We start from the raw sequence: 23,803 nt of genomic DNA, 5'->3' as shown, positions 1-23,803 counted from the left end.
ATTTTGATGTACGAGACTGTGTATAGATAGCATTAACAAGATGGATAAAGATGGACAATGATTGCATAATTCAGATACATGAAATAAATTGAATACATTTTTTTTTTAAATTTAGTAATATGATTTGGTATAGATTTATGGCGTAAAAAACGTAATAGGAAGGAAACACCCAGAACATTTAATGTTATAAACATGCGTCCCATGCAGAGTGGATGTGAATTGCTAGCTAAAAGCCCAAACTAGCCAGCTAAAAACATTGTAAGCTTAGTTGACTTGTTTATAACATTTAATGTAATCAACGTACTACCTGGATTATCGAGAATATTCATAATCATATTTATCATAATCTAAGGACATTAATCTGTCATCCATCTTATAATGTCCGATATATAATCGTAGTGTAAATATCTTCGTGACTTGATAGTTAATAATGAAATTATTTATCTAACCCATTGTCATTAACAGTGCAAGTGAACTTTAGAAGTGTTTATTCTTTGATATGTAAACTCTTAGATTAACCTTCAAATACGGGTATACGCGTGGAAGTTAATCAGTAACGAGAGGAATGTCCCTGCGTCTCAGAGCCACCTTAACACACATAGTTTTGGCCTACTTGGCTGTAGTGCGTGTCATCGATATTATGCATTTTGTTTTGTTACGTGCTTGCCCGACAAAGCAACATACCTTATACTGCGTTCACAACTAAAACCAAGTCAGCTATGGCACCCCCACCCCACGCCCGCCCCACAGTCGCCCCTTTCTAACCCACCACTATTTATCAACTTGAAGAAGCCCCTTTCTTATCAAATATTATTTTGTATTAATGTCAAATTAATGAAAATATGTAAATTGTCATTATATTACATGGAGTCGTAACATATCAAGGAAACCACACATAAAGCGGGTGATAGTATAACCATTCCTGGTTAGCTGGGCCACGCTCGGAGCAGAGACAAATCTCTGGTTCGGAGAAAGAGTTTGACTTGTGCAATAATACTAATAATAGATCATATTTATAACGCGCCTAATACATTGTTTCTAGGAGCAGTGGTGCTGTTGTCCCAGCAGTCATTAAGTGAAGCAATATCCTCACACGAATAAAGCTGGGACGCCAGCGTCACAAGTACACAATATTATTTAGTACACAATTATACAGTATGCTATGTTACATTACAAAATCAAAATTACAATTTGTTTATACAAATAAATGAATAAATCAGCTTAATCTAACTTAAATCTAACTTAAATCTAACTTAATGAACTCTTAATGATCGAGGATCTGAATAGTCAAATTATAAGAAAGAGTTTGACTTGTTCAATGAACTCTTAATGATCGAGGATCTGAATAGTCAAATTATAATATAAATTATATACCTCACTTAAGTAATCCAGCAATCTGATTGGTCGAAATTGCATTCATAAACTTTAACTGTTTGCGAAAATTCCCGGTAACCATGGTTAAAAAACAGTTCACAATCCCAATAACCATGGTTATTGGGAAAATAGGTCAGTCTCCATGGTTACCCCATAGGTTTACATGTTAAAAAATGGTCTGAGCGAACGAGGATACCGTACGTGTGCGAAGAATTGGTCGGTAATTTCAATACAATTGAATCTCGATCGATCTTACCGACAATTTTATCTTGCATTGTTGACATGAAGACGAAAATAAACTTCCAAAAACAAAAACAACATCTGCCGATAGATCTTGATCTAAGTTCGTGCCAATCTGCATTGCAAAGGTAAAAGAAGGGCCCGTTGGAGCAGCGGCGAAGCATCGACCACGCGAAGCCGTTTTCAATTCATTTTAATGTATATATTAAAGAAAACTACCTTGCATGGTGACAGAGCGCGCTGGCCGAGAGGTTTAATGCGCCGACTTAAGTTACATCACCTTTGATACGCAAGGGTTCGAATCCCATCTTCGACAAAAGTTTTTTTTTTTCTTGTTTTTTTTTCTTCTTGTTTTTCGGCATATAAAAGTATTAATGATTGCTTTAATATTCGAGAAATAGTTGTTTTTATACGCTCTCGGGAAGGTTACAATTGGGCTATTCCCCTCGGCACGCCTCGGGTAATAGCACAATTCTAACCTTCCCTTGAGTGTATAAAAACAACTATTTCTCTCAAAGCAGTCATTAATACTATACTATTTTAAAGTGGTCACCTAGTACGAGCTTTTATCCGTAACAACAGAACGTTCAAGGTTGTGGGCTTCATTGGGTAACAGGACACATAGTTTGAAAAAATTATGTTACTGTGTATTTCATGATTCCTAGCATGCGTTAAGCATTTGTAATCTTTTTTTGTACAATGGAATATAATTTTGAATTTTGAATGTTATTGTAAATATATGAAGATACATATGGCGTATAATCATATCATTTTTCACCTCTGGAATAACAGTCAAAAGGAATGTTCGAAAAGTAATGGAATGTGTTAGTTGCCTTGGGATTGGCAGCACTGTAGTTGTGGTTTAAAGACACCCGATGCAGCTTTGCGAGTAGATTCACAACGAAATCACAATGTGGAAAAGCATCATGAAAGCATATATACAGCATTAACAACAATAACAAATGATTTGATTCAGATACCAAGGTCTTACAAGTAGAAGAGAAAAATATTATTGAAGGAAGAGTAAACTAAAATGGATAGAATTGGCGAGCAAAATATATAAATTATAAAAATAGTGATTCATCACTGGCAAATGTAAATTACCTCCTTGCTAAATTATGCCGGAAGTTCAACATTCAAAATCAACCATGTGGACAGGATCACAAAGACTTTCAACAATTCAGCTAAAGGGTAAATTCAATATCACATTGTTTATCCAACTGAAATCAGGTTCACATTACGTAATATGCGACTGGCAGTAATGTTCGCACATTTCAATGGGTGATGGACAAATGCTTCTGAATTTCGGCTGATTTTATTTTCAATACTCTTTGCGATCGCGTTCATTATACATTAATTTGTGGATACAAACAAATATTTACATATCTTTGTACGAAAGCCCCCCGCAATTAGCCTCATCTAAAGCTTTATCAAGATCTCTCACTTTTCCACCATCCGTTTTGAGTTTCCAATTCATTAACATCTCAAAATTAGCATCTCTTAATACTGCTGCATTTTGCCTCCTGATATTGCTATATTCGGCGTAGAGAACCCCTAATTTAATGGCGACCCTAGTGTAGTAGTCTGTAGGAAGGCAACCTGCTAGCTTTTCAAGTTCAGCATCCGTGACGATTCGGTCCATTCTATGAGTAAATGACACACACACACAACACACAAAAATCCATGTTAACGTTGTTAATGATAATTTGGTAATAACATGATTTTATAATTTGGTCTTATTTCACCGAGGTAGTCACACGAGTATTAATACTAAACTTCATTAGGGCAGTGGTGTCATTAATACCCCAGCTTTGCTAGGTACACATTTTATACACCTGGGTCGAAAGGGATAGATTTGGGCCAAATAGCGAGCAAGGATAAAACCCTATATTTCCTTTATGAGAGTCAAGATCATTGCCCAGTGCAGGTCTCCCACATACACTGTTGGTCATAATGGTGGAATAATTATTTTTACCCCAATTTATTGAATGATTTTGACAATTATTTATTCCTATTAGATCTAGATAATAGTATACATTCTCAGATTGTATTGAATGACAATTGGGGAATGTTTGTTTTGCGTGACTGCTTAAGCATGTGTGTGCTACAATGCTAATCAACTAGGGGACTATTTGACCTTATATTTTACTTCCATCGTTACGGGCTTTATTTCAGGTTATTGAGGGTAAGGTATATAGTGTTTGGTCTAGGATTAAAGTTCAGAATTCGGTTAGTGTAAAACAGCATTTTTCGTACACTCTCTTTGCCATGACTAGTTATTGTATTTAGGTACAAATTCGCCAAGGTCTGCTTTCATCAAAGCTGCATCGAGATCCTCCATAGATCTACCCTTGTTTTTCCACTCATGCAATAGTTCTTCGAAAGCAGCCGTGGTGTCGTTTGACCTCTTCTTCAATATCTTATCTGAGTAGGTGTAGGGGAATCCTAAGACGCCACCCAGCCTGCTGTATTTCCCATCAGGTAAAAGTCTGGATTTTTAAATTAAGTAGATCTCCGCATCCGTTATTTATCTTCTGTTTGACATGATTAAATATATTAACATACCTGAACTGAATAACTTGAATGAAGAAAGACAGATTATTCTGTAAAAGTTAGATAATCTAAGGGATTAAATAATTTATTGATATTCGCGTGAATTAAAACAAAGAAAAGAAAGTATACACGTGAGAAAGAGGGGTACTTTATTGGTACTTTCATGATTGCACTGGCTTCGCGGAGTTAAGGCATTTAAATATAATGTACATCTATATTTATGTCCTTTGGCAGCCAACATCACATTTTGTAGAACTTTGCAGGAATTGTGAATAGAATGTCGTATCTGTGAAATTGAAACGTTAGCAATGTCCTATTATTCAGATTATGCTAGGAAACCTGTTTACTTTCTAGACTTCACTGTCAGACACTATTGAGTGACTAACTGACTTCTTTTTTCTTTGTTGATAATATATATTAGATGAGCAGTAACAGGTACATGAGCATTTGTCTACATCAATAACCCATTACTTCTACAGGGCCAAAATTAAATTGATTGAATCTTTTTGGAACAGAAAACGTAAGACAATTAGGTGCAAGGGTCTGAACATTAGATTATTTACTTAGGTGATTGCAATCACTTAAGTCGATTCAACAACGCATGGTCGTTATTTTCCCATTAAAAGCCATTTCAGACCCTTTCGTTTTACTAAAGTAGTAGTGTCTTTCAAATTCCGTTGGAATTCAGCCTTTTCATTTTGGGGCCTGCAAATGGGACATAGTACCTTTAAAGATTGAAGGTTGAGTCTGCTTTATTCGATCAAATCTCCGCGTCAGGTGGGGATGTTGTATTACACGAACATTCGTGAAAACATACCCCCATATTTAGGGAATATAAGGTATATTTTGTAAAGGTTGTATGCCTTTGTGTGAAGCTCACCCGATAGTGCTGGTTGGTGCTGACATGGCAGCCAATGAAGAGCCAGTGGCTGTTTCTTGTAGTTGCCCTGGAAAAAAGGGGAACAATTCGGTTTCGCCACATAAAACGTTCTGGTGTATAATATATACAAATTTTCACTATGCTCATGAAATGTACCACAATGATCTTTCGTTCATTTTCAGTTCCTGGTACAGGTCAAACTGAAAGTCATTATTCTAACCTTAGTAAAAGTAATCTATTCCTGATCATGATCTTCTTCGAAACCTTTCAGCACTCTTCTTTTTTTCTGTATGAAATGCATTTTTTTTAAAGCATCTACTCCACAAATATTGCCACATGCTAAGTTTGGCTTACCGGGATTGGAAGAGCTTAGATATTCATCTGCCAGGTTAACAAATCCAGCTCTTAATAGTGCCGACCTCAATTCCGCCTTTTCGGTCAACGTTGTTTGTCCTCTTCGCCACGTCCTGAGCATATCCAATGTTCCCATATAACACCCTCCTTGTTGGGCGTTTGCGTTAATGTAGCGACGAATATCTGAGGGCTGAAGTCCCAATGCAACTCCTAGATCATCAATCTCTGTATCTGTACATAGGGCCTTAGCTATTTCTTTCAAGATGCCGCCGAAATCGACATAGACCATGGTGCTCATTCTACATTTATTTATTCAAATAGTAAAGATAACAAAAAAATAAAATAAATGAAAATGCTCCGTAAAATGGAAAACAGAACGAATGTTGTCATATAGGGCTTACTCAATGACAGCATGTTTACGACATAATAACAAATTACGGCAGAAGCAGCAGCATGAAAAATAACAACACCATTTTCGTTAATATAAAAATACGTCAAAAGTTGAGAGAAAATTACCAACTTCAGCTTCAAACGAACAAAAGCACGTAATTGTAAGGTGGTGAGTAGAAAAGAAAAAAAGGAAACAACAACTGCACAACCACAATTACAAAAGGAAGCACCAATAAAAAAAAAATTAACAGGAGGAGATCACACAAAATATAAGTGGCATAAACATATTTTAGATGAATTTATATTCAGTAATATGGGTCTTTGGTCTATATTGAAGTTTTGGTGCACGAGAAGAAATAAGGCCAAACCCCAGTAAAAAACAAATGCATTTAAAAATATGCCATTTCGCATGTTGCATAAGGGGAACATTACACTAGATACTAAAAAGATTACAAATTGTCTTTTAGTAAACTCACAATAACATTCTATCTATGTACTTTCTGGCTCAATTTAGTAAAGTACAGAACTTTAAAAAAAATTATCCTTGTGACAGCAAGGAATGTTTTGACAGCGAAAAGGTTAACCAGAGCATACTTGTACTAACATATAGTTGTATACATATCTTAGACACTGTGTGATCTATCTGTATCTGTAACTTTTAATGAGTATAAATGGCTCAGGCTACCGAAGTTAAAGGAAATACAAGTTTGGGTATCGGGTCATGAATTTGGTTCAAACGAACATACACTGTCGCTCATAAAGGTGGGAAAAAAAATTATCCCAATTTATGGAATTATTTTAAAAATAATTTAAAAATAATAGATTTAGATAATAATATACATTCTCAGATTTTATTGAATAATAATTTACCAATGTGTGTTTTGCGTGACTGCTAAACCATGTTACTATGCTTATGAACTAGGGGACCTATGCCCTTAAGTCATAAATGACAGTAATGAGGATTAATGCCCCACAAAAGGGCACTAATATAGCACATCGACACGGTTTTGATCCTGGGGCCTCACAGTTACGAGGCCATTGTTTTATTACTGAACCATGACTGTACGCAGCGGGGGCTAGGGTAGGGGGCAGTTTCCATAAATAAAATAAAAAACACAGAAAATGCAATACATTTTCAATAATTTATTGCATTTTACCCCGGTTCCTAAAATATTCCACCTTTATGAGCGACAGTGTATTTGAAGCATATGCTTTCCTACAATATTCAATAATCGTTTGCTGTTGAAATAGAGCCGAAAGTGATGAAAATTTAATAATAAACTCTTTATGTTGCATAGCTCCCTCTGAAAATTGATATTACTTCAGCGTTAAAACAATCCTTTTTTTCTAAAATTGACCGATTTTCTATTCCCGTTTGGAAATTATATATTACAACTGCATATTCCGAGATTTTTATGATCGCAGCTACCATTGAATGGCCGTAGCCGCGAGTTGACATTTATCGAAAGCATCGATAGATTTTGATAATTAATTTCTCGAAAGCAGAAGTGGTTAAGGGGCTACATTTTCTAGTGCTCATAATTCCTCCACAGGGGCATCCAAATGCATACAAATCTGAAAGAATAAATTTCGCAAAACTTTGCATTACAATCCGATCATATTCATTGTAGGTTGTACCTAGTCGATATCATCTTGAAAGGCACATGCTAATCTAGTGACAGCGCCTAATGAGTCAAGGACGTTTTCATGTCAGAGCACATGGCTTCTATTGAGCTAGAGCCACAATACTGATCAGCGAAGTCTTTCCTTGTTCTCTACGTCTTCATGCTTCCATTGGTTCAGCAAGATTGAGTTTGTTGGTAATCTGTTCATCGGTTCTAATGTTGATGCGATCACGAGCTAGTTTTTTTATATTTTTTTTTATACATAGTGACCCCTGTGACCTTTGAACTTTGACGTAGTAACACCAACATTTAATCAGTTCATTAGCTCTGCAAGATACATACATGACCTAAGTTTGGCTGGAATCCATCAATCGGTTCTTAAAATAACATGATCATAACATAACGCCATAACATCTTACGCTACTACCTCTACCACTTCTAATAAGACTACTACTACTACTATTTCTACTACTACTACTATTACTACTACTACTACTACTACTACTACTACTACTACTACTACTCTTAACGTTAATGCTGATATTACCACTAGTGGCCAGATATGAAATAAACACAAGGGATTGATAATAATAATAATAATAATAGGCATTTCTATAGCGCCGTCTATCTAGAAATTCTATTCCGAGGCGCTTTTATTATTACCCTGGCTTTAGCCTACCTGCCATTACAGCGCCCCATCATTTCAAGGAATTAATTCCTGCCAGGTACCCATTTACAGCACCTGGGTTGAGTGTCGCAAATGTAGATCAATGTATTGCCAAAGGACATTAGTGCCGCGGCCCGACTCGAACCGCGGACCTTGTGATCGATAGCCCGGTGACGTATCCACTCGACCACGACACCTCTACAATTAGGTAACTTTGCCTCAGATTATTAAAAAAATCCTGGACTTAGCTCATGCTGCAATCATAATTAAAAACCTTTAGGTCATACATGAACCCCATGACTTTTACAAGCTATTCGCTATTCTGATAATCAAGATATCTATGATTGGAATTAGAAATGTCAGAATCCGTTTTCCTAACGTTTTTTTTTATTTATAACACTGCAGTCTATTGGGGAAGATGATTATCATAATGCTAAATCCGGTCACTTAAAGATTTTTATTTGTTGAGGGCACTTCATGATCATTTTGGAGCTCCATTTTGTTAGGGCTTCAATGTTACACCACACCACAGACACTGATATCACGTAGGTCCATGCATCTCAGATTTAACATAGTTCAGCGATGACTTTAAGCCTGGCAAATAATGGGACCCGGCCAGGTAGATTCCGCATGGTGGAGGTCCTGTAGCATTTAGCATAGGACCTCTAGGAGCCCCCATCCCCTTTTCACGCGCATACATTGACACCATGCATTACAACCAATGTTAATGTTGAAAAATCTATCTTTTCCACCGGGTAATATGTATAAATATATATATCAGATAGCTTACACAGATACCGTGATGTGATTGGTCCAGAACTCGTCACGTGACATCGACTGCGAGGATCGTAATTGTTTTATTTTCCCGGTCGGTCACTTTTGATGGTTATATTCACCAGCAAGTGAAATGAATATACTTTTAATCAATGTATCTTAGTATCTGTCTAAGCTATCATACATTTTGTAAGGACCCACACAAGACAAAAGTGGTCTTACATGTTTGAGGACTTGAGCTACACTGTTAGATTTTATTACAACCACAAAATGGCTGCCAAGACGGCTGACATGCAGTCCATGAAACAATAATCACCAATCAGTAAGTAACCAAAAGAAAAGCTTGTAAAAGATAGAGTGCCATGTGCCATGTGTGCTGGGTTGAATAGCTAAGAGATAAGGAAGAGTGTGTGTGAGTGTGTGTGGTGCTATGGCAGGTAATGTGAATGAGGATGAATGAATAGAGACAGAACAATAGAAGCCAAGAGATAGCAGACATGAGAGAATGAATGTAGGTCAGGAGTGCGCTAAAGCATATCGGAGTGGTAAGCTAAATGTACAGTGTAAAATAAACAAGTAACCACTTGGATCAGTAAAATTAAAACCTTGCATAATATTCCATCTTCACAGAAAAATGTCCTCATTTTAAAAGATACCTTGTATTAACATGCATTTGTTTCCGAAGAAAATGAGTCACATAAAATTAGCTTGAAATACCTGATCAAATCAAATCATGTAGTTTTCCTTCTGTACAATTCTCTCTTTTTTTTTTTAAAGAAACACCATCTATTTATATTAGGGAAAATTAAAATGAAAGGTCACACATATAGCAAATACAAGAAAATGGTATGCTTTCATCAATGAACATCTTCCAAACAACTTCCTAACTTCAATGGGTTCTATCTTTTTTCACCCTGAATATTCCAGTCTGATGATTTTTAGACATAAACATTAAATAATTTTCCTCTTTTTTCCTGTTTCTGTCATAAATGACAAAATATCAAATATTTGAAAGCTTGTCTTCTTTTTCCTGTTTAAACACTTATAAACTGACAATTTAATCCTATCTTTACGGACAATTCCTACGAAAATACCATAAATCTTCCAAAACGTTCACAAATCAAGAATTCCATCGATAACATATTGTCACAAACAATGTGGCAATGGCGGATGCAAGGTATGGCAGCGAAAAGTTAAAATGTCTTTCAATTATCTATCACTATTGCAAACATTAGTTCTCAAAAGTCTTTACAGTTTGTAATCTTGAAACTTGGCGGGTACTTTCGACCAGATCTCGAACGGGCGGATGAGGACGGCTGAGGTTGGGGTTGGTCAGCGGATGAGGACAGCTGATGTTGGGGCTGGTCAGCGGATGAGGACGGCTGAGGTTGGCGTTGGTCAGCTGATGAGGATGGCTGAGGTTGAGGTTGGTCAAGGGATGAGGACGGCTGATGTTGGGGTTTGTCAGCGGATGAGGAAGACTGAGGTTGGCGTAGGTCAGCTGATGAGGATGGCTGAGGTTTAGGTTGGTCAGCGGATGAGGACGGCTTAGGTTGCTCAGCTGATGAGGATGGCCAAAGTTGGGATTGGTGAGTCGTCGACCTCAGTTGATATTGGGGTCTGAGTTGGCCAACCGGCGAGGACAGCGGATGCTGGGTTTGAGTAGTCGGCAGGGATGGCCTAGGTTGTTGATGAAGTGGGGCTGAGTCAATTAGCCTGGATTGGTGGCTAGAATTGGTTGGCTGGTTTGAGCCTTGTTGCCGAACAGACAAACTTGACCGTGGTGGTTGGTCATTGTTTGACTGCTCGTGATGGAGGATATTATGTGGTGGTCGAGATGACCACGTGATATAGGCTGTTCCATGCATGGCTAGTAGGTTGATTTGACTGCACCTTTCTCCTAGTCTCGTCTTCTGCTGGGGGACCTGGTGGGTACTGTGTTGTGGTACTCTCAGTCCCATGGATTGACGTAGGCTGTGTGGTTGATGGGGATGGTGGAGTTGACATCACTTGTGGGCTCTGGCTCGATGCGGTTTCAAACGATTATGATGGACACGTCGCTTGAGTATGTAGCAAAATCCTTGTGTTGTAATTGGAAGCTCAGCAATGTCGGCAAAGACCATCCCCAAAGGGCGAGTAGTGGTAATGGGACGTAAGGGTGCTTGATGTGCTCCTTCTACAAGTAGTGGTGCCATACTGAGGTGTTATGCGTAGCTGGGCAGTTGAATCAACAGATATGATCATCAACAAGGCATCAACACAGTAAAACTACCTGAATGAGTGTGAAGGAGGGGAGGGGGGGGGGTCACTCTGAGTGCAGATGAAATGAATGCAAACTCAACAGTTGAAATATCTGTGGCGAGCGGCTATGATGGAAGGAGGGTGTATTCTGCAACTGGTTATGTTGCTACGCCAACACTATGTAGAATATGAAGGTTTATATGGCAGAATGCTGTAATGTACGGCAGCCAAAGGCAGACTACGGTATAAACTGAATGTGATAAGTTGCTAGAAAAATATAGAACTGTAGGGTGAAGGAAAAAAACCTCACTCACTGACGAATCGATGAATGCAGGAATATTCACCAAAATACAGCTTCAGTATGAAGAAGGGTAAAAGAAATCTCACTCACTGATGAATGAAGGAATTCACAAGATTAGTGATGTAGGAAGAAATCAAGGCTCGCAAAAACTCAAGATAAAAATTTCAGTAATAATGTAGGAGGTTGAATACACACCAAAAACTAAGTGCCTCAGCTTAACATGAAGGGAGGTCAAGAAGTGACAAGAAGGGTGATATCATGCTCTTAAACATTCACATCCATATACAGATGGAGGGAGAATTTCACCTTGCAACTCACCACTAAAAAACACTGCAGGAATTTCTACATATGAATGAAGGCTGCAATTACAGTTTAGTGCAGAAAAACCACTGCTGGCACCAGTGCCAGCACCGCTGCCACCAGTTGTAAGGACCCACACAAGACAAAAGTGGTCTTATATGTTTGAGGACTTGAGCTGCACTGTTAGATCTTATTACAACCACAAAATGGCTGCCAATATGGCTGACATGCAGTCCATGAAACAATAATCACCAATCACAATCAATAAAGTAACCAATAGAAAAGCTTGTAAAAGATAGAGTGCCATGTGCCATGTGTGTTGGGTTGAATAGCTAATGCTATGGTCACATTACCCAAAAGTAGCCTGCTCGGCGGCCGAGCGGCGAGTTTTTAACCAGTTCTGCCCTGCGGCTGCCCTGCCACCGAGCGGCGGCCGCCCAGGCACCGCTCGTTTTTTGGGCATCGCTCGGTCGCCGCTCAAATTTTAGCGCGGAGTTAAAATTTGGGCGGCGCCTGCTCACTTTTCACTCGCCGCCCAAAATACGCTCGGTGCCTGGGCGGTCGCCTAATCGCTGGGCGATGCCTAAACTCCAGCAGCGACCGAGCAGGCTACTGATCGGTCGGTCGCTGCTCTGATTTGTGACCATAGCTTAAGAGATAAAGGCCCGGTCCCACTGCACTTACGGATGCAAAGAGGGTGTAAAACGTAAAAAAGTCTTGCAATCCGTTGGAATACGCTATGCATCCGTTGTGTACTCATTGCATACGTGTTTCATACGCTCTATCCATCGAGCATCCGTCCACTGTGATTTCATCCGCGCAAAAAGTTTTGAGCTGCACAAAACTTTTAGAACGGATGAACTTCCGCCGTGTACGATGTAAATCCGCGACAAATACGAGCAACAAACGTTCTTTGTCCGTTATCATCCGTTAAACGTCCGCTGTATCCTCTCTGCATCCTCTGGGCATCCTCGCAGCTCACATCCGCTGCAGCTGAAAACGGAAAGAGAGAGGAAAGAAAAGGTACACGGAACGTTTATACATCGTTAGTAGCACGGAAATAGAAGGGATGTAAGCGTATGCATCTCGTATATAAAGTAATCAAAGCTGTCATCCACTTCCATCCGCTTTTATCCGCTAGGCTTCCGATGATCATCCGTTTAACAGCCCCGCTGCATACTACCCTCATCCATTATTTCCCGTTCTGTTTTCGCAAATTTTCGCAAATTTTGTCCATTTCTGGAGCGGATGAAAACGGATGGAGCCACCCGCGAAATTTTTCTCGTCCGCTGTGTCCTTTATGCATACGTTTTGTGTCCATCGGCCAGTGGGACCGGGCCATAAGGAAGAGTGTGTGTGTGTGTGTGTGTGGTGCTATGGCAGGTAATGTGAATGAGGATGAATGAATAGGGACAGAACAATAGAAGCCAAGAGCTAGCAGACATGAGAGAATGAATGTAGGTCAGGAGTGCGCTGAAGCATATCGGAGTGGTAAGCTAAATGTAAAGTGTAAAATAAACAAGTAACCACTTGGATCAGTAAAATTAAAACCTTACATGAAATGAATATACTTTTCATCAATGTATCTCAGTATCTGTCTAAGCTATCATACATATATATACACTTTCGCTCATATAGTTGGAATATTTAAAATAAACCTTTAAAAAACAAAGAAAATGCAAGACATTATCAATAATTCATTGAATCCCCCCCCGGTCCCTAACATTAAAAAATACCATGTACGGCCATGCATTATGGCTAGAGGCATGGGCACACAGAATATTTGTTTTTGTTGGGGACCGGAGGGTAATTCAATGAATTATTGATAATTGTTCTTTTCTTTTTTATATTTTTTATTTGTGGGAACTGCCCCCTACCCTAGCCCCGCTTCGTAAAGTCATGGTTCAGTGGCAAAGCAATGGCCTCGTAACTGTGAGGCCTCAGGATAAAAAAAAACGTGTCGATGTGCTATATTAGTGCCCTTTTGTGGGGCATTTATCCTCATTACTATCATTTATGACTTAAGGGCGTAGTTGATAAGCATAGTAGCATACACATGCTTTAGCAGTCACGCAAAACAAACATCATCATCATCAACTTCAGGTGGCGCTGTAAAGCGCTGCTGTGGTCTTCACGAGAGCACGCCGTGCAACTCTTTCACCTGCCATTAGTGTTGCATCTTTCATTCCTTGTCCAGACACTTTCTTGATATCATCAGTCCGTTTTCCTTCGACTGCTCCTTGCAGTATTTGCTTCTCAACACCTTCAGATCTCCTAACAATGTGCCCAAAATAGTTTAGCTTTCTCTCCATGATTCCCCTTCTGATGGTCAAGTATGTTCCAATCTTTTCCAGGACCCACACATTTGTCTTTTTATCTTTCCATGACACCTGCAACAGCCTCCTGTAGCACCACATTTCAAAGGCATCAACTCTCTTTCTGTCATTCTTTGTCATGGCCCAGGACTCACTTCCATAAGTCGCAATAGAGAAGGAAGTTGCTTGAAGCAGACGAACCTTCAGACTGAGAGATAGGCCTCGGCTCTTCCAGATGTGAGACATGTTTTGAACTGTTGATCTCGCCATTGCCATTCTTCTTCTTATCTCTGTGGTGCTCTCTCCTTTGTCAGGGATAACTGAACCCAGGTACTCAAACTGATTTACTACCGTTGAATGATTTATGTGCACTGAACTGAATGTTATTTTCAGGGTGATTATGCAGCAACATGCTCCCATGACGGATAGAGAGCCTATCTTCAGTTGTCATGGCAAAATGCAATAGCATATGATTCTTCAGTTCTAGATACAAATTACAGACACTGCTGATAGACTGTCTTAAAGGTAGTACCTTATGACCCATTTGCAGCCAGCATCAGTTTCAGTAGAACTTTGCAGGAATTATGAACATGTCAAGTATGTCCTATCTGTGAAATGTAAACGTTAGCAGTGTCCTAATATTCAAATTATGCAAGGAAACCCATTTATTTTCTGGACTTCACTGTCAGACTCTATCGAGTGACTGACTGACTGATTTCTTTTTTTCTTTGGTAATAACATACATAAAATGAGCTGTAAAGGGTACATGAGCATTTGTCTACATCAATAACCCAATTCTTTTAATTTTAAACTGATTGAAACTTTGCGCAGCACAAAACCTACGACCATTTGGTATAAGTGAAAATCAGACTATTACTTTAGTGATTTCAATCACTAAAGTTGATTTGACAGCTATTAGTCATTATTTCCTACTTAAATACATTTTCAAGCCCTTTTATTTCGAGGGAAGCTCTAAATTAGTACTATCTTTCAAATGCTGTGGGAATTTAGCCTTTTCATTTTTTTGGCCTGCAAATGGGACATAGTACCTTTAATAACATCTGTGCAATGCTACTCACCCATCTTCCAGGAAATCAAAAGCTTTGGTCTTGTTGTCAAGTGATGCAATGGTCTGGGTGCGCTGCTTGTTGTTGGGCGCAACGTACCTTGTGGGGGCGTTGTACCGTACATTGGCCACAGGGTAATTGCGCTTGGGAGGGGGTGCAGCGATGCCGGATGTGTTTGAGGATGAACTCGTGAAGAGGTCGCTGAAACTGTGGAGTTGAAATGGAAATGGATGAGGTAAATAAAGTGTGATATCCACAGACTGGTGGCTCACAGATGTGTTATCAATGACCTCGAGTTTCAATTTGTATCGATATGAAATAACAAACATAATGTACTCATGATAAGTAAAGCAACAGTCTGATACCGCTATCAAAATAGATGTGATTTTTTACAAAAGTCTTCTATTCTTCACTTCAGTAATCAAACTGACAAAGATTAGTGATTAAGGAAAATTTATGAAATAGAATATTTACTTACAATGTCCAGATTGATGATTTGTTTTTCTTGCCTTCAAATGATGGATGTTCTCTTGATGCTCTGTAAGACAACAATATAAATAAAAACTTGAAACATTGTCCTCTCAGCTAAAGCAATCTACTTCTATTGCCACTACCACTACCATCACATCATCATCATCATCATCATCACAACCACCACCACCACCACCACCACCATCGCCACCATCACCACCACCACCATCGCCACCCCCATCGCTACTACAACCACAATCATCATTATCATCATTATCATCATCATCATCACCATCGACATTACCACCACCACCATCACCACCACCACCATCACCACCCCCATCGCTACTACCACCACAATCTTATTTCCAGCTACGGTGAAGTCAGTGTTATTATTATCTCTATCGACAACCATCATTTTTGTCTTTTGGGTGTTTAGAAGAAGGTCTTTCTCTTCATTTGCCTGTTTGATGCGATTCAACAAATCAATCAGCGCTTCTCTGCTGCTGCAAACGAGTGTGGTGTCATCAGCATACCTTAGGTTCGTGATCTTTTTACCTCCAAAATTAACTCTCCCATTGAATCCTTCCAGAGCATCTCTCATAATGTCCTCAGAGTAAATATTTAAAAGCTTAGGAGACAGTATGCAGCCTTGGCGTACTCCCCTGCCAATTCCAAACCACTCAGTATTGCCGTTACTGGTTCTCACTGTTGCTTCTTGTTCCTGATAAAGGTTTTTGATCAGTTTGCTGATGTGAATTGGGAACCCCATCTTTGCCATTGTATTCCACAATTGAGAGTGGCTAACACAGTCAAATGCTTTGCTATAGTCTATAAAGCACAAATAGAGGGGATGTTTGTGTTCTCTGCATTTCTCTATTATGTTTCGAATGTTGACAATTTGTTCTCTTGTCCCTCTACCTTCACGGAACCCTGCTTGCTCATCTGAGATCTCGGCTTGCAGTTTGATTTTCATTCTTCTGCTAATCACCTTCAGAAGTATTTTGCTTGCATGACAGATCAAGCTGATCGTTCGGTGATTTGCACATTTTTTCAGATCTCCCTTGTTTGGCAATGGAATAAAAACAGCTCTACACCAGTCCTTAGGCCACTCTCTACTATTCCAGATATTGCAACTGAGACGCCACATCAGGTCAGTACCTTCTTCCCCTGTAGCCTTCCACATCTCGGAAGTCAAGTTATCAAAACCAGGGGACTTGCCATCCTTCAGTTGTTTCATTGCAAGCTCCACTTCTGATCTTAATGGAAAGGGCTCCATTTCATCACTTTCCTCCCACTGAGTGTCAACTTGTTCCTCTGCAACAAACAGCTTGGTACTATACTGCATCCATCTTTCCTTGATGTCTTCATTCTCTGTCAGTGTTTTGCCATTTTCATTATTAATTACAGCCAGTCTTGGGTTTCTTTTCTTTGTGATTTCTTTCACAATTGCAGATGCTGCCTTGGAGTTGTTCTTGTGACGCTCTAGGTCTTCACACTCCCCCTCGATGTAATTCCTTTTGTCCTCCTTCACACTACTTGTCACCGCCTTATTGAGCCTCGTCCATTCTCCTCTATTGCGTTTTGCTTTTGCCCTCTTTCTGTCATCAGCAATGTCGAAAGTATGATTTGAGATCCATGGTTGTTTCCGCTCTCTTTTCTTTGGGATGTGATTCTTTGCTGCATTTTCAACTGTTTCTTTCATGTCTTCCCACAGCTCATTTGGTTTTTGCTCTGCTTCATCATTTCTCAACAGCAGCTCAAACTTGTTCTTCACTTCCACTGAGAATTGAGAAGAGATGTTTTCAACATCATACCTTGTGGGAGCTGAATCACTTTTCTTAGATTTCAGTCTTAGTCTCAGTTTAGCCACAAGCAACTGATGATCGCTACCACAGTCCGCATCTGGTCTTGTCTTGACGTTCTGTAGTGAAGTCCGCCACCTCTTCTTGACCATGATGTAGTCTATCTGGTTTCTGGCTCTGTCTCCCGGACTCATCCACGTCCACAGTCTTCTGGGATGATGCTCAAACCACGTGTTACCAATGATGAAGCTGTTTGCTACACAAAATTCTTCCAGTCGATCTCCTCTTTCATTTCTGATGCCAAGACCATAATTGCCAATGTACTCAGATTTTCCCCTCGTTTTACCAATCTTGGCATTCCAGTCACCCAATATTATGAGGAAATCTTTCCTAGGAATGCTGTCTACGACATCTTGTACCATCTCATAGAAATCAGTGATTTCTTCATCCGGTACATCTGCTGTTGGTGCATATACCTGAATTATGGAGATATTCATAGGATGTACTTGTAATCTCACAGTCATAATTCTCTCGTTGATCGGGTTGTACCCCAAGACACATTTAGCTGTAACCTTCTCTATGATGAATCCCACACCCCTCGCTTCCTTCCACTTTCTTTCCCTGAAAAGATGATTGTATTTCCTTCGTCCGATGTAAATCTGCCTTGTCCAAGCCACCATGTTTCAGATATTCCCAAAACTTTAATATCATTTAAAGCCATCTCCTTCTCCACCATTTCCACCTTCCCATCTGACATACCACGCACGTTCCACGTGGCTACATTGATTGGTTTCCTTAGAGAGGTGCTGTTCCTTTCCATCATGGGACCTTCAAGAGAGAACTTCCTGCAAGAGGCTTTGATCCTGATCCGTCATCACCAGCAAGCGTACTACGAGCAGTACCTCTCTCTTCCGCAGTAGCTCTTGACGTATCTTCCGGCCTGCGGGTACCACCTTCCGATACCCACTTGACTTGTTGATTTTGTACTCTCATGTTGACAAACGCGACCAATTAATAATGGTGGGCGGCCAGATCCTTCCATCGCAGTACATAAGCCAGAAGCATTACTGCCGACCTGCCCTCTGCTCCCCCGTAGCCACCGTTGTCCAAGGTTTGGATCCTCCGCCAACTACAGGTACTGCATCGCTGCTGCCCGGTGCAGGACGAGGTTTATTTGAAGGCGACCCGACCCGCCTTGTCGTGTTCTCGTCATAGGGTTATGAAAGTTTGTCTAGAGCTAACAGCGTCACCTATTAGCTCCTCTCCTCTGGTAAGAACACCGGGATCAGACTAGCACCCCGCTGGAACCCAGCCAGTATTTCTACGGTCTCGGGATGATGATGATGATGATGATGATGCCAAGCAAAATGGCGCAGTCCACAACAATGAATTGGAGCCTCACAGTTAAACATATTTCACTAATTCTTGCCGTATTAAGTTAATTTTTACAGAGTACATTATGCTTATAACAAGAAGGACAAATAGCTACGGATGATGTAAGTATAATGTTGTCGTATGCGTTTGTTTTGTCAGAGACTAAAAATGAGAATGAAAATTAATGAGAATGAGAATTGAGATTGAGAATCATGAGATGTGTTTTACAAACAAGTTCAATAAACACCTGCAAAAGCTGCAGTGCAGTGAAGTGCGTGCAGTCATATACAAATATGGTATTGATAATGATATCAGTTATCACCTTGCCTTGTAATTTGTAGATCTATTGTAGAATCTAGACTAGAGTCACTAGACACATGATTACAAAGGACATTGCATGTCAATTAATGTAGAGAGGCCAATGCCCGGGCAGAAGGCTTCTACGCCTACGATTTGTGCGCTCGTCGTCTAAGTAAGAAACAAACAATGGAAAATTATTATTCAATAAAATCTGAGAATGTATACAATTATATAGATCTAATAGGAATAAATCATTGTCAAAATAATACCATAATTTGGGGTAAAAAAAAATATTCCAACTATATGAGCGACAGTGTATATAAGTACGGTATATCTACAGTGCGTCCCAGAAAAAAACGAAACCGAGTGTAAAATCTCTATCTTTATGTAGTTAACAAAGATACATCTTGAACTAGGGTATTTAGGAAGTGAGTTTATTTATTCAACATCTTGACGTTCCGTTTCAAGCACTTACATTCCGTGCATGTGTGTGTGTACTCCCTGCCGTAGCTGGCAGTATATACCTGCGGGATATTACATCCCTCCTTTTCTTTAGATTTGTTTCATAATCATAAAACAATAAACTTGTTACACATACATGTATTTTTCTTGACACTTTCAAGAGTAACAAAATGAAAATATCAATATAAAGGTTTAGTGTGTTTGTATCTTTCTTTCAAATACAAAATTTCATTATAATTGTTTTTCTTCAAAGAAGTACATGCATGATCAGTGTACAGAACTATGTATATCAGGTTGAAAAATGTTTTTTCCAGGTACATGTATTTGGTACATATATCTTCACAAATTGAGTATTACCATGGTTACAAACAGATCAATTAATAAGAGATCATACCGTTTCAAAATGACTGACTGTATTTCAAACATAGAAAGCATATTTCTTCCTCCTTTTCTTTAGCTTAAATGAACATAATGTATCAAATACACAAACACTGTTTCGATACATGTATTGTATGGAACACTAAACTCTCAAAATGACAGGAATTCTTTCCCTCAAAATGAATGAACATGAATAAACACATCTTCTTGCATGTGTGATTAATACCAACAGAATAATGAAACATAAATGCAATATCCCTTAGGATATGAACAAAAGCATCTTAGCATTTCACAAAACAACTTTAAACATTGGTTACAAAAGTTCTTCTTCAATGGTTTTAGTATTCAGTTTAGGTTTTGTAGTCCTTTAGATAGGCTGGTGGCCTTCTGGTGCGGTTTGGGACCACAGTTTCTGAGTTTTTGTCACTTTGTTCTGACTTGTCCGTCTGTTGAGTAAGCTGTGACTGTGAAGGCGATCGCTTAAAGAAGGATACATTGCGTGTGACGCACCACGATGTTGATTGACATTTAGCAGTGATCATGTTACCCTTCCTCTTGATAATCACTAGAGGGGTAGGATTATACGGGGGTGTGAATTTATCACCTCGTGCATCATTACGCACTATCACTTTGTCACCTACTTTGAAGTCGCATTACACTGTGTGCAGTCGCTTGTCAGCGTAGGATTTTTGCTTTGCTTTCGCTACATGATCATTCGCTATCGCGTTCGAGTGACTGGCAGCAATTTCATCGTTGACCATTGATGATGTGTTGTCATGAGCAACATCTACTTCTGGGAGGCGCGTAACCGGTTCTCGATTAAACATCAATCGAAATGGGCTTACTCGCGTTGAAGAGTGTGGTGTGGCACGATATTGTCGTAGGTATATGTACAGCTGTTGTTTCCTATTCTTTCCTTCGAGGTGTGCAGCGCGTACGGCTGTGATGAGTGGTTTGTTAAATGCTTCTGCTTGAGCATTAGCTCGAGGCCAGTGAGGAGTGATTCGACGATGCTGAAATCCGCAGTGAGACGCGTAATCGGCGAATGAACTCGAATTGAATGGGCTTCCATTATCGCTCTTGAGGACTTTCGGAAATCCAAATACAGACAACACTTTATCAAGAACGGGTATCACAGCTCTAGCGGACACTGAACCTACAACCTCTACAACTGGGTATCTCGAAAACTCATCAATGAGTACCATCAAATACTCTCCTGTGGGTAACGGACCACAGAAATCAATGCTCAAATTCTGCCAAGGACCGGGTGGCATTTGTGACATCTTGAGGGGCTCCAGAGGCGTACGGATATCGCGTACGGTTTGGCATACATGGCAATCTTTCACAAGTGATTCCACTTTACTATCAAGCGATTCAAACCAAACCTTTGAGCGGAGCAATGCTTTCGTACGCACAATACCTGGGTGACTCTCGTGTGCGATATCGATGATACGCTTATGAAGGGCTTCTGGTATCACAATACGCTTATCCCTCAGCACAATGTCATCTTCAGTGACTGCAATTTCATTGCGAACATTCCACATAGCGCGATGAGAGCCTTTGAGATTCTCCCATTTTCCACTGCGATAGGCTTCGATCGTAGCTTGTAATGCAGAATCGCGGGCTGTTTCTGATCGTATGTCGTCGAGACTGGCGGTTTTTGGAGCTGCATGATGAGCCACAAAGTTGATGTAGGCTTCGACATCTGGCATTGGTGTACTAGCGCTATCACTACAGGGATGCCGTGAAATGTAGTCAGCTGGGTTTGTCTTTCCAGGGGCGTGGATTACATCCATGTCGTAGTGCTGGAGTTTCAACATCCAGTTTGCAATGCGTGCTGATGGTACAATCTTTGGCTTTCCAAAGATAGGGATCAGAGGCTTGTGGTCGGTGACCACCGTGAAGTTCCGACCAAAAAGATATGTGTGAAGACGATGAACACCCCAAGCAATACCAAGAGCTTCTCTCTCTATCTGGCTGTATCTTTGTTCTGTTGGTGTAAGGGAACGACTAGCATATATGATTGTACTTCCCTCTTGGGTCAACATGGCTCCCAGTCCCACTGGGCTGGCGTCGACATACAGAATTGTACGCTTGGCTGTGTCAAAGTATGATGATACTGCACTTTTTGATATGGAATCCTTCAACGCTTTCAACGCTGCTTCATGCTCTTGATTCCATTCAAATTTCACTCCTTTTGTCATGAGGCTACGGAGAGGTGCAGTGATTGTCGCGAGATTGGGAATAAAACGCGAGCTATAACTGGCCATGCCAAGAAGACTTCTCACTTCCTGGGCATTTTGCGGACGTGCAGCCTGGTGGATAGCGTCAACCTTATCAGAATCAGGCGACGCTCCTTCTGCTGAGAATACAAGGCCAAAGAAAGAAATCGTTGTCTTGTTGAATTGGCATTTCTGCGTGTTCAGGGTCAGTCCTTGCTCTTGCAGACGTTGAAAGAGTGTATTCAGCCTCTCATTGTGTGACGCTTCATCAGGTGCATGTACAAGAATATCATCAGACACATTGAGGACTCCTGGTATGCCTTCTAATGTCTGACGAATGGCGTTCTGAAAAACTTCACTCGCAGAGGATATGCCGAAATTCAGCCTCTTGTAGCGCTTCAGTCCAACATGCGTTGCAAACGTGGTTATGTATCTGCTCTCAGGTTCAAGCTCGAGCTGATGGTATCCAGATTTTAGATCCAACTTAGAAAATACCTTGGACCCGTTCAACTCAGTGATGATTTCATCCATTGTAGGTGTAAGATGACGCTCTCTGATGACAGCCTTATTAGCCGCCCTCATGTCCACACAAATCCGAACATTCTGTGGATCATTTGGCTTGGGAACGGCTACAATCGGCGAAACCCATGGAGTCGGCCCAGTAGCATCCTCGATTATGTCGGCGTCCTGTAGCTCAGCAAGCTGTTTCTCAATCTGTTTTCGCAGATGAAATGGTGTACTGCGAAACCGTTGTGCGACTGGAGGAACTGAGGTGTCAATATTGAGTTTCACCTTCTTGTCTTTCAGCTTCCCAACCCCCGACCATAGGTTTGGGTATGCAGATGTATAGTCATTTTCTGCATTGACAGCATTGGCGGTGTCGTTGATGATGATCAAATTGAGATCTTCAGCAGTGCTACGCCCAAGAAGACATCCATATGAGCCCTTCACCACATATATTTCTGCAGCAGTGGTTTTTCTCTGTGACTCGAGGCTACCGGTAAACACACCTAGGACACTCAAGGGTGTTTTCGAACCATACGGGAAGAGGCGGATAGAAGATTTCTTAAGGCTCACGTTCAGTTTCTTGTAGGTAGGCTCATCGATGATGTTTCGCGAACATCCCGAGTCGATAATCATAGAACAGCGTATGCCATCGATGGTTATACCTACATGTGTTGGCGGCTTGGTGTTTGACACTGCGAACATATACTCATGGATCGTGTCAACAGGGTTCTGCGAGGTGTCTGCACTAGGGAGTGATGTGGCATTATCATCGCTGACAGATTTGACTGGTTTGCCATTGCGGCAAACTGATGCAAAGTGGTTCATTTTATTACAGGTGTTGCAGCGTTTGCCCTTTGCAGGGCAGTCTCCAGTGTGAGGATAGCCATAGCCACAATTTCCACACTGTGATGTTTTTCTGGTTGGGACGTGCACGCCCTTTCTGTTGTGAAGAACCGCGATGGAATTGTGTAACCTTGTCTGCTTCGACTCCATCCGCCCGCTCATGTGATAACTCAAGTGATCGAGCTAGCTCTATAAGTGTGTCGAGAGATGTCTGTTTCTCAAGGGCGCGTCTACGTAACTGTCCTGACCGACAGCCGGTAATAATCTGAGTGACTAATTCACGTTCCACCTCTGTGAACTGACACTTTTCCGCTTCCTTCCGTAATCTGGTGCAGAATTTTGCAACGTTTTCATCAGCTT

At 40.4% G+C, this 23,803-nt stretch overlaps 1 protein-coding gene across 1 annotated transcript; it reads right to left on the bottom strand.

The window, feature by feature from the left end:
- Positions 1-20,524: 20,524 nt before the first annotated feature.
- On the bottom strand, positions 20,525-23,425 carry LOC105437953 (uncharacterized protein K02A2.6-like). Its single transcript, XM_030978653.1, has one exon. The coding sequence runs from the start codon at positions 23,423-23,425 to the stop codon at positions 20,525-20,527; it is 2,901 nt and encodes a 966-aa protein (XP_030834513.1).
- Between the last annotated feature and the right edge of the window lie 378 nt (positions 23,426-23,803).

This window comes from Strongylocentrotus purpuratus, unplaced genomic scaffold (assembly GCF_000002235.5).
Source record: "Strongylocentrotus purpuratus isolate Spur 01 unplaced genomic scaffold, Spur_5.0 spur5_scaffold_1, whole genome shotgun sequence".
Classification (NCBI taxonomy): domain Eukaryota; kingdom Metazoa; phylum Echinodermata; class Echinoidea; order Camarodonta; family Strongylocentrotidae; genus Strongylocentrotus; species Strongylocentrotus purpuratus.
The sequence above is the reverse complement of the archived record's forward strand: the minus strand, read 5'-3'. Positions and strand labels throughout refer to the sequence as shown.